This window comes from Dama dama, chromosome 1 (genome assembly GCF_033118175.1).
Source record: "Dama dama isolate Ldn47 chromosome 1, ASM3311817v1, whole genome shotgun sequence".
In the NCBI taxonomy this organism is placed as follows: Eukaryota; Metazoa; Chordata; class Mammalia; order Artiodactyla; family Cervidae; genus Dama; species Dama dama.
The window spans coordinates 15816045-15828119 of NC_083681.1; the positions used below are offsets into that span (position 1 = coordinate 15816045).

General features: G+C 40.5%; 1 protein-coding gene across 2 annotated transcripts in view; it reads left to right on the forward strand.

The window, feature by feature from the left end:
• The first annotated feature begins 10303 nt into the window (after positions 1–10303).
• The window catches only part of MTMR2 (myotubularin related protein 2), a 105292-nt gene continuing 103520 nt past the window's right edge, over positions 10304–12075 (forward strand). Inside the window, exon 1 of one of the 2 annotated variants that reach the window (XM_061143741.1) lies at positions 10304–10529. In XM_061143741.1, the coding sequence (XP_060999724.1) occupies positions 10450–10529 (80 nt within the window). In that variant the 5' untranslated portion in view covers positions 10304–10449. The remainder of the gene's footprint in view (positions 10530–12075) is intronic. The other variant, XM_061143749.1, reaches the window with a different exon arrangement.

A 12075-nucleotide genomic window follows, 5' to 3' on the forward strand; every position in this document is an offset into this window, starting at 1 on the left:
AGCTATTTGTAAAGTCTCCTCATACAAACACTTTGCTTTCTTGCATTTCTTTTTCTTTGGGATGATTTTGGTCACTGCCTCCTGTACAATGTTACAAACCTCCATCCAGGGTTCTTAGATCTAATCCCTTGAATCTGTTTGTCACCTCTACTGTATAATCATAAAGAATTTAATTGAGGTCACACCTGAACGGCCTAGTGGGTTCCCCTACCTTTTTAAATTTAAGCCTGAATTTTGCAACAAGGAGCCCATGATCTGAGCCACAGTCAGCTCCAGGTCTTGTTTTTGCTGACTCTACACGGCATCACGTTAATTGCTCAGTTGTATCCAACTCTTTGTAACCCCAAGGACTGTAGCCTGCCAGGCTCCTCTGTCCATGGAATTCTCAAGGCAAGAATACTGGAGCCCCTAGTTATTCCCTTCTTCAGGGCATCTTCCCAACCTAAGGATTGACCCTTGGTCTCCTGCATTGCAGGCAGATCTTTACTGTCTGAGCCAACAGGGAAGCCCATAATCAATGTGATTTCGGTAATCTGCCAATCCCATTTGTCTCCTGGAAAGTTGGGGGAGGGTCATTAAATTTAGTGGACTTCCAGAGTAAAAAGGAATTTGACCAAGAAGTTTACAGAAGTACGCTAAGCAAATGAACTTTTGTTATCAGTCTTCAAGGAGCATTTAACTCACAGGCTTGCTGTGAAGATTACATGAATTATTCATGAAGAATCACAGAATAGTGATTAAGAAGATAGGCATCAGAATTAAGTAGACCTAAACTGTGCTTCATGTGACCCTAAAATGTTTAAATTCCAAAGCTTCAGAAATGTTTTAATCTGTAAAATAATAACATCTTAACAATAGATTGCTTAGAATTTTTTGAACCATTTCATGGAAAATACAGAAACTTTGCAGCTACATAGTTCCATTTACAATGAACCCCTGACAGTTTCTACACACAAATTTTAATATATATTACAAAGTATTACAAACTCCATTAGAAAATGCTGCAATTTTTGCTTTAAAAAGTCAAATGTATTTTAAAGAAATTAAAAGGGAATATAGTCTTTTGTATTTGACCTAGTCTTCATGCTGAATGTCCAGTTTCTTTAGATATCATTTCTCTTTAGCCTGAAGTATTTCCTTTAGCATAGCTCGTAGTGTATGTCTCCTGGCAACACATTCTCTCAATGTGTTTCATCTAAAAATGTCTTTATTGCATCATCATCCTTGAAAGGTGTTTTTGTTATATTGCCTTTTTCTTTAGACACTCTAAAGATTTTGCCCTGCTGTTCTCTATCATCCATAATATTTGCTAGGAAATTTGTGATTCTTAGAATTGTGGTTCTCTATGTGTAATGTGTCTTTTTTTCTAAATGTTTTTTAGCATTTCAATTATGTTGTGTCTGTCTGTTGTGCTGTGCTTAATTGCTCAGTTGTGTCCGACTCTTTGCGATCCCATGGGCTGTAGCCCACCAGGCTCCTCGGTCCATGGGGATTCTCCAGACAAAGATACTAGAGTGGGTTGCCATGCCCTCCTACAGGGGATCTTCCCAACCCAGGGATCGAACCCAGGTCTCCTGCATTACAGGTGAATTCTTTAACATCTGAGCCACCAGGGAAGCCCATGATGTGTCTATAGTGTTCTTTGAATTTATCCTGTTTTGTGTTTTCTGAGCATCTTGAATCTTTAAAATTTATGCTGTTGGCCAAATTTTGGTAACTTTTGGCTAGTTTCCTTAGTTTTCTCTGCCTAAATTTTTCTACTTCTGGAACTCCAATTATTTGTATATTAGACCTTTTGATATTGTTCCACATGTCTCTTGGGTTCTGTTAATATTTTTTCAATCTTTTTTTCCTCTTGCTTTTTCATATTGGATAATTTCTGTTGATTTATTCAAGTTTCTGATATTTTTCACTGTTGAATCCATTCTACTGTTAGGCCCACCCAGTGAATCTTTTTATTTCAGGTACTGTATTTTTCCTAAAATTTCCATTTGAATCTTTTATATATATATAAATATATAAAAGATATCCTCTGTGGATATCTTTTGTATATTTATATAGGTATATTTACACATATATATACACTGATATATATATATATAGTCTCTCTGCTGAGTTTTACTATCTTTTCATTGATTACAGTGTATTGTCCTTTATTTCACTGAGCACAGTTCAATATTAGCTGTTTTTAAATCACTTTCTAATAGTTCCGATATCTTTGTCACCTGGAATTTAGCTTTTTTACTTTTTCCTTTGAGACTAGGCAGTATTGGCATTGTGTGTGTGTGTTCAGTCGTGTCTGACTCTTTGCAACCCCATGGACTGTAGCCCGCCAGGCTCCTCTGTCCATGGGATTTCCCAGGCAAGAATACTCAAATGGGTTGCTTTGTTCTTCTCCAGGGGATCTTCGCAATCCAGGGTTGAACCCACATCTCCTGCATTGACAGGAGGATTGTTTACCTTTGTGCCACCTGGGAAGCCATTGAGACTAGGTCCCACTTTCTTAATAGGTTAAATGTCAAGAAATTCTGATTTGTCTTTGGTATTTATGAAAACTGTTGGAGTCTCTGGATTCTGTTTTATTTTTCTGCAAAGCACTCATGCTTCTTCTTCCTTTTCTTTTTTTAAAGCAAGAAATAAACTTTGAAACAAACTGAAAATTTTGTTTTGCTTGCAGTAATAACTCAAGTCTTGCTTCAGTTCTTTTAACTGGAAGAACAGAAGATATTCTATCTTTGGTTCTTTTATCTGAGCTACTTGCATTCTGCCTTTAGGTTATTCAAATGAAAATAGGGTTTTTTGGTGTTAAAAATTTTTTTTAATTGAATTACAGACTCTACATTCTATAGTGCTTTACACTTTTCAGAAGTTCACACAATTTCATATAACCTCATAACTCCCCCTTTTCCCTTACCACTATATTGACCCTACCCCATTCTCTCTCCTCACTGATAACCAACCATGTTTATTGTCTGAGTTTGTTAGTCTGCTTTTGTTGTTTTATTCACTAGTTATATTCCACATAAAAGTGATATCATACAGTATTTATCTTTCTCTGTCTTATTTCACTTAGCATAAGGCTCTCCAAGTCCACTCATGTTGCTGCAAATTGCAAAATTTCATCTTTTTTATAGGTGAGTAATATTCTGTATCTCATATTCTTTATTCATATCTGATTATGGACTCTTAGGTTGCTTCTATATCTTGGTAATTGGAAGCAAAGCTGCTATGAACACTGCGGTGCATGTATCTTTTTGAATTAAGGTTTTCATTTCTTTTGGCTATACACCCAAGAGTGAAACTGCAAGTCTGCATTTGTATAGAGTTTTCTCTCTGGTTCTGTTTTGGAATTCCTGTCTCATTCTCTAGCTACCCTGGGCTTCTCAGGCCAGAAAGATAGTGGGCTTTCTATGATAGTTTTTTCCACCCTGTACTGTACCACGATTTTGGTCTGTCCATAGGTAAAAGCTTTCAAAAATTGGAAATTCACTCTGTGTACGTAACTTACTCCATATTTTGACTAAAATATTAAAAAACTAAGTTTCTAGATAGAAATAATTATAAGGTTTATACATACATGATCTTTCCAAGGATTATGTTTTTTAGAATATGTTTTAGGAGAAGTCTCTTTCTACTTGTCATAAGCTACCATTTTAATTTTACTATGTCAAGATACTTTATTCTGATTTAAGCTGAAGGCACAAACCTATAGATCCAAATCAGTGCCATTCAGATTGTTGTCCACCAACTAGTGCCTGTATATGAAGGTATTTGCTGCCTGTCCACAATGAGGACAGAACTGGGAATATGTGTTTAGAATCTTTCATGCAACTTTTATGGAGTAACTTTTATGCTCATTAAATATAAGAAATGAAGTAGCCATTATAGTCAACAAAAGAGTCCAAAATGCAGTACTTGGATGCAATCTCAAAAATGACAGAATGAACTCTGTTCATTTCCAAGGCAAACCATTCAATATCACGGTAATCCAAGTCTATGCCCTGACTAGTAACGCTGAAGAAGCTGAAGTTGAACAGTTCTAAGAAGACCTACAAGACCTTCTAGAACTAACACACAAAAAAGATGTCCTTTTCATTATAGGGGACTGGAATGCAAAAGTAAGAAGTCAAGAAAACCTGGAGTAACAGGCAAATTTGGCCTTGGAGTGTGGAATGAAGCAGGGCAAAGGCCAATAGAGTTCTGCCAAGAGAACACACTGGTCATAGCAAATACCCTCTTCCAACAACACAAGAGAAGACTACACATGGACATTCACCAGATGGTCAACACTGAAATCAGACTGATTATATTCTTTGCAGCCAAAGATGGAGAAGCTCTATACACTCAGCATAAACAAGACCGGGAGCTGACTGTGGCTCTGATCGTCAATTCCTTATTGCCAAATTCAGACTTAAATTGAAGAAAGTGGAGAAAACCACTAGACCATTCAGGTATGACTTAAATCAAATCCCTTATGATTATACAGTGGAAGTGAGAAATAGATTTAAGGGACTAGATCTGATAGACAGAGCCTGATGAACTATGGATGGAGGTTCGTGACATTGTACAGGAGACAGGGATAAAGACCATCCCCAAGAGAAAGAAATGCAAAAAGGCAAAATGACTGTTTGAGGAGGCCTTAGAAATAGCTGTGAAAAGAAGGGAAGCGAAAAGTAAAGGAGAAAAGGAAAGATATTCCTATTTGAATGCAGAGTTCCAAAGAATAGCAAGGAGAGATAAGAAAGCCTTCATCAGCAATCAATGCAAAGATATAGAGGAAAACAATAGAATGGGAAAGACTAGAGCTCTCAAGAAAATTAGAGGTACCAAGAGACCATTTCATGCAAAGATGGGTTCAATAAAGGACAGAAATGGTATGGACCTAACGGAAACAGAAGCTATTAAGAAGAGGTGGCAAAAATACACAGAAGAACTATACAAAAATGATCTTCACGACCCAGATAATCACAATGGTGTGATCACTTACCTAGAGCCAGACATCCTGAAGTGTGAAGTCAAATGGGCCTTAAGAAGCATCACTACGAACAAAGCTAGTGGAGGTGGTGGAATTCCAGTTGAGCTATTTCAAATCTTGAAAGATGATGCTGTGAAAGTGCTGCACTCAATACGCCAGCAAATTTAGAAAACTCAGCAGTGGCCACAGGACTGGAAAACGTTGGTTTTCATTCCAATCCCAAAGAAGGGCAATGCCAAAGAATGCTCAAACTACCACACAATTGCACTCATCTCACACGCTAGTAAAATAATGCTTAAAATTCTCCAACCAGGCTTCAGCAATATGTGACCTGTGAACTTACAGATGTTGAAGCCGGTTTTAGAAAAGGCAGAGGAACCAGAGATCAAATTGCCAACATCCACTGGATCATTGAAAGAGCAAGAGAGTTCCAGAAACACATCTATTTCTGCTTTATTGACTATGCCAAAGCCTTTGACTGTGTGGATCACAATAAACTGTGGAAAATTCTGAAAGAGATGGGAATATCAGACCTGCCTCTTGAGAAACCTGTATGCAGGTCAGGAAGTAACAGTTAGAACTGGACATGGAACAACAGACTGGTTCCAAATAGGAAAAGGAGTACGTCAAGACTGTATATTGTCACCCTGCTTATTTAACTTATATGCAGAGTACATCATGAGAAACACTGGGCTGGAAGAAGCACAAGCTGGAATCAATATTGCCGGGAGAAACATCAATAACCTTAGATATGCAGATGACACCACCCTTATGGCAGAAAGTGAAGAAGAACTAAAAAGCCTCTTGATGAAAGTGAAAGAGGAGAGTGAAAAAGTTGCCTTAAGGCTCAACATTCAGAAAACTTAGATCATGGCATCTGGTCCCATCACTTCATGGCAAATAGATGGGGAAACAGTAGAAACAATGGCTGACTTTATTTCTCTGGGCTCCAAAAAACTGCAGATGGTGATTGCAGCAATGGAATAAAAGATGCTTACTCCTTGGAAGGAAAGTTATGACCAACCTAGAAAGCATATTCAAGAACAGAGACATTACTTTGCCAACAAAGGTCTGTCTAGTCAAGGCTATGGTTTTTCCAGTGGTAATGTATGGATGTGAGAGTTGGACTGTGAAGAAAGCTGAGCGCCGAAAAATTGATGCTTTTGAATTGTGGTGTTGGAGAAGACTCTTGAGAGTCCTTTGGACTGTAAGATCCAACCAGTCCATCCTAAAGGAGATCAGTCCTGGGTGTTCGTTGGAAGGACTGATGTTGAAGCTGAAACTCCAATACTCTGGCCACCTGATGCGAAGAGCTGACTCATTTGAAAAGACTCTGATGCTGGGAAAGACGGAAGGTGGGAGGAGAAGGGGATGACAGAGGATGATGTGGTTGGATGGCATCACTGACTCTATGGACATGGGTGTGGGCAAACTCCAGGAGTTGGTGATGGACAGGGAGGTCTGGTGTGCTGTGGTTCATGGGCTAGCAAAGAGTCAGACACGACTGAGTGACTGAACTGAACTGAACTGAACTGAACTGAAATATAAGAAAAAAACTTGGACTGTATTTTACATGCTTTTTGCTATTCTTAAACTTCATTTTTCTAGTAATTATTTTTTCTTGTATTTTAATGAATAGTTTATATTTCTTATACTTTTTCTTATATTTTATAAGTAATGAATTTTTCTTATATTTCTTATATTTACACCATTATTGGTGATGACTTGGAAATTAAAAACAAGAAACAGGCGATTCTCACAGGTAATTTGAAAAACACTGGCCTAGATTTCAAATAAGTAAATAACTTTTGGGAAGGTCTCAAGGTAACTGTTTAGTAGGAGAGATGAGTCTAGACTGTTATTTTATTATAGTGATGGTTCCTAAATGAACCTGGGATAGGCTAAAATGTTCTTTAAAAGATGATGAAACTGAGGTGCAGAAAGTCCTAATCAAGTTGATTTTTGAGGGGGTATATGACACAGTAACATGTCAGAAAAAAATTCAATGCTAATGTAACTTTCAGCTGAGTTGAAAGTATTCTTTGTTGCTCACTCTGAGAAGTTGCTGTATTACTATTTAAGTTAAAAGCAAAACAGTAAGTTTAGAGGAACAACAAATAATAGCAATATACCCATTTACTGGCCCTGCTGTGCAACCAACTGTGTATAGGAAAACAATCTATTACATGTGTATTTTAATTCACATTTTAGAAATGAGAAAATAGTCTTGGCAAAGCAACTTAATCAAAATTACAGAGCAAGTAAGTGACAGAGTCAGGATTCCAATTGAAATTTGTCTGGTTCCAAAGTCTCTACACTTAACATTACTGTTCTTTATTAATCACCAAATAGACTGCAATACAAATTGCTCCATCATTATGCAGATGGTTTCAAGTTAACATAGTACTAAAAATGAACTTTAGTAAAAATTACTTCGCCAACAAAAATCTGTCAAGTCAAAGGTATGGTTTTTCCAGTAGTCATGTATGGTTGTGAGAGGTGGACTATAAAGACAGCTGAGTGCTGAAGAATTGATGCTTTTGAACTGTGGTGTTGGAGAAGACTCTTGAGAGTCCCTTGGACTGCAAGGAGATCCAACCAGTCCATCCTAAAGGAGATCAGTCCTGGGTGTTCACTGGAAGGACTGATGCTGAAGCTGAAACTCCAATGGTTTGGCCACCTGATGCGAAGAGCTGACTCATTGGAAAGACCCTGATGCTGGGAAAGACTGAAGGTGGGAGGAGAAAGGGACGGCAGAGGATGAGATGGTTGGATGGCATCACTGACACGATGGACATGAGTTTGAGTAAACTCCGGGAGTTGGTGATGCACAGGGAAGCCTGGCGTGCTGCAGTCCATGGGGTGGCAAAGAGTCGGACACGACTGAGTGCCTGAAGTGAACTGAAAAAATGAACTGAGTAGCAGAAAGTACAAGGGTTCCTGTCCAAGGATTCATCAGCTTTTACCAAACTTAGATTGGAAAATCCATGTCGAGATATCAGGAGACAGTGAGCCAACAATTTGGAAGACAGGGATTGAAAAGCATTAGCAAGTTTTTTTTTTTTTTTTAATGAATCATTATAGATATTTATTCTTGTTTCTGACTACCTGTTCTCTTTGCCTATCAGAGGAGTACAGTGAAGCTCTCTTTATAGATTATAGAAATAAAAAACAATAGTTGCCATCCAGTACTTGCCAAGCTAGAGAATGGGACAGAAAGGCCAAGTCTTTTTGCTTCAATACATATTCATTCATTGCAAAAAGTACAACAGTGGCAGATTTTATTTCCTTGGGCTCCAAAATCAATGCGGATGGTGATGACAGCTATGAAATTAAAAGACATTTGCTCCTTGGAAGAAAAGCTATGCCAAACTTAGCATGTTAAAAAGCAGAGACATCACTTTGCCAACATAGGTCCTCATAGTCAAAGCTATGGTTTTTCCAGTAGTCATGTGCTGATGTGAGAGTTGGATCATAAAGGCTGAGCACTGAAAAACTGATGTTTTCCAATTGTGGTGCTGGAGAAGATGCTTGAGAGTCCCTTGGACAGTAAGGAGATAAGTCAATCCTAAATGAAATCAACCCTCAATTTTCATTGGAAGGACAGTCGCTGAAGTTGAAGCTCCAATACTTTGGCCACCTGATGTGAAGAGCCAACTCATTAGAAAAGACCTGATGCTGGGAAAGATTGAGGGCAAGAGGAGGAGATGGCAGAGGATGAGATGGTTAGATAGCATCACCAACTCATTGGACATGAATTTGAGATGGTGATGGACAGAGAAGCCTGGCCAGCTGCAGTCCATGGGGTTGCAAAGAGTTGGACAGGACTTAGCAACTGAACAACAACGAACTATAGCTTAGACAGAACACAACTAGGTTAGCTGCTCTTCTGAGGAATGTACTTGCAAGTTAATATTTCACTGCTTCTATACCTTGAGACTTTCCTAAAGACATCAGTTACTGTGAGTGTAAATTACATCTAGTTTAAATCAACATAATTCTATTTACCCTAGCAAGGCAGCTTTTTTTAAAAACTACTCATTGTCTTCATTTCTTTCACAGAAATAACCTTTGCATATTTTTTATACCGTGTACATGAGGTGACTATGATTCCATCTCAACCAGAGAAATTCCTTTATGATATCCTTTCCATGGCCTTCCTTTGTCCTCTGTGATAGAAAATTATCAGCAGAAGCACTTCCCCTTCACCCAGTTCCTGTTCTCTTATCACAGATTATCCGTTTACACTCCCTTCCTGCCTTGTTGGGGAATTTGAGGGCAGGGAAAGACGGCTAAACCTTTGCCTTCTATCCAATAGCCACTGCATCCAATGGTATATATATCTTTTGCACATTTAACAGTTCCCTCGCCAATTCCTCTTTCGTACCTTTTTGTGTGGACAATGGATTAATGCCAAAGTGGTTTTTCCCCTTCACACACTTCAAAACCACAGAGTTTAATCCAAGCTACAGCAGGACTGATAGTTACAGCTTTTATTTCTTTGTAGTGCCCTTTCTATAAAGGTGGGCCAGGGGTGCAAGGGAAACAGAATGATGAGCAGTCAATTTTTTTCCTACCTGGTTTATACCTTCCCTACCACCCTCACCATACCAATCACACTTGTTCTCAACCCCCTCCTCTCCTGTAGCTATCATGTTTGAAACTGTGCTAGAAACTGCTTATACACACTAGTCCATTTCATCCTAACCACCCTTATGGAGAGGGTAGTAATACTACTTACATTTGAAGGCTTTCTATGTATGAAGGATAGTTTTAAATGTTTAAGATGTATTATCTCATCTAATCTGTGAAGCTGGTTTTCCTGTTTTACAGATAAAAAAGTTAATGTTCCAGGTCTTGGGTTACACTGCAAATAACTGAGAGAGGCAGGATTTGAATCCACTAACTTTAAAGTAGGCTTTAATTATGATTTAATGAGCAATTACTTAATCATTTTCAGCCCTTGACCTGATGAGTATTTCGCCATCTCACCTGTCACAGTCTCATCCTTTACGCGAACCTGTGTTCGGGTCCTCCCTTCCTCATCCCCCGACGCCTCTCATCCTACGGTCTGCCCACATCCTTTATTATTCTGTCCTCTCCCCCGGCCCCCACATTTCCGTCACAATCGTCCCCGTCGTTAAGGTCCTTGTTTCCTTCTTCGGACCCTCGTCCGTAGTACTCGCTGCTTCCTCAGAGGAGCCTCGGCCCTCAGGCGCCGTCACGCGCTCCCCGGCCCCGGCGGCCGCGCGGGGTGGCGGCGTGCGAGGCGCGCGAGGGCGGGCGGCGCCCCCGGCTCCCGGCAGCGCCCGCGCGGTGCAGGCTGGGGGAACATGGCCGCTTCCGGTCTCCCTGCCGGGCCGGCGCGGGCCTGAGCTCGGACCCTGCCCGTCGCACCCCGCCCTCAGCTCCTCCCGCCGGGCAGCCGTGGCGGTCGCCGCAGGCTTTTCCTCCCGCTGCCCCCGCGCCGCGCCATGGAGAAGAGCTCGAGTTGCGAGAGCCTTGGCTCCCAGCCAGCAGTAGCACGGCCGCCCAGCGTGGACTCCCTGTCCAGGTAACCGGGGCCCGCCAAGCGTCGGAGGGGGATGAAGAGGGGCCCGGGACCCGCTGGACGGCGCCCCACCTCGCGGGCTCCGGGACTGGGAAGCTGCGCCGGAATTCCTTCCCTCAGGCTGGGAACAACTTCTTCCTTCCTCTCTGCGGGTTAGAGGCTGGGAAAGAGGAGGTTAAAACTCTGCGGTTCTTCATCGGCCTTACCTTTTGTATTCTGGCGTTTTTATCCGCGGCTGAGGACGCCTCGGCCCACTACATCCTCTGATCTCTCATTTCCCTCTTAATTCATTTTTTGGACAGCCCTTCCCCGACTCTGTCCCCTCCCCCCATCTCCTCCCTTTCTCTGGACGACTCTTTTCTGACACCGTTCTCCTGTCTTTTTTCCATCCGTCTTTCAGTCTTCGGTTTTTGGGTTCTTGCCCACCTTTTCCGCTCTTTCCCGTCACTTCACTTACCTCTTTTACGGTTTCCTTGCATTCTGATCTTCGCCCTCCCCCCAACTTTGCCTTAAAATGTAAGCAAGAGTACCCCCACCGTGAATCTTCCAGCTGAACGCTGTTATTCCTGAGTAATGAGGGGTAGTTTTCGTCCGTCCTGGGCTACCGGTTCTCCAGGTTTCCATCTTGTATCAGCTGGGATTTTTTCACCCTGGAATTTTGAGGAGGATTTTACTATGCAGCTTTTCACACAGTTGTCGTGACTGTTAACTTGACGTGTTTCAAAGGCAGTTTTTTCCTTTTGTTTTAAAATAGTAATTTAAATTTTATTTTAAGAAATAATGGTAGACCTGTATTGTTATACTGCTACGTTGAAATCAGGTTCTTTTCCTTTGAAAAAGTCTAGTTATTATTAGTTATTAGATACTAAACCGCTGTAAACGAGCACATGTTTCATTTTTTCCCCCGTGAATAAATTGGCGTTGCTCTCTTTTAATTCTTTTTGGACTCTGCTAAATACGGGTGATACTGCCATTGTTTTCCCTGTTGCTCTTCAGGACCTCATTGGGAAGTCAATCATTACCTGATCCCACCTTTCTTTATTAGATTCTCTTCCTAAATGTGTTCATAGCCACCTGCCCACCCCTTTTGTAGTGTTTTTAACAAGCAAAGTTTGGTTTAATTGTCTTCTCCACTAGACTATAAGCTACTTGAGGACAAGGATCATATCGTATTGGTTTTCATATCACCATCATTTAACAGAGACCCTGCCTGTCAGAGGTGCTTAATAAAAAATTTTTTTTAATTTGTAGATTGAATTATACTGGAGAGTGATTTTGCATTTGGTTATGTACCACTAGTGTGCATTTGTTTCAGGTGTTTTTTAGGTTTATTGCTCTGAAATTTAGGTCTTCCCTGGTGCCTGGGATGGTAAAGAATCTGCCTGCAATGAAATTTAGAAGGCTGGGAGATTTACACTCAGCTGTAAAATCATTCAGAAAACAGTTTGGAAAATTATAATTTTATGGGAAAGTTACAAATGACAACTATGGCTCAGGATAGAATGTAAAGAAAACAAATGAGACAACTGAAGTAATCTCATCCAAGGGA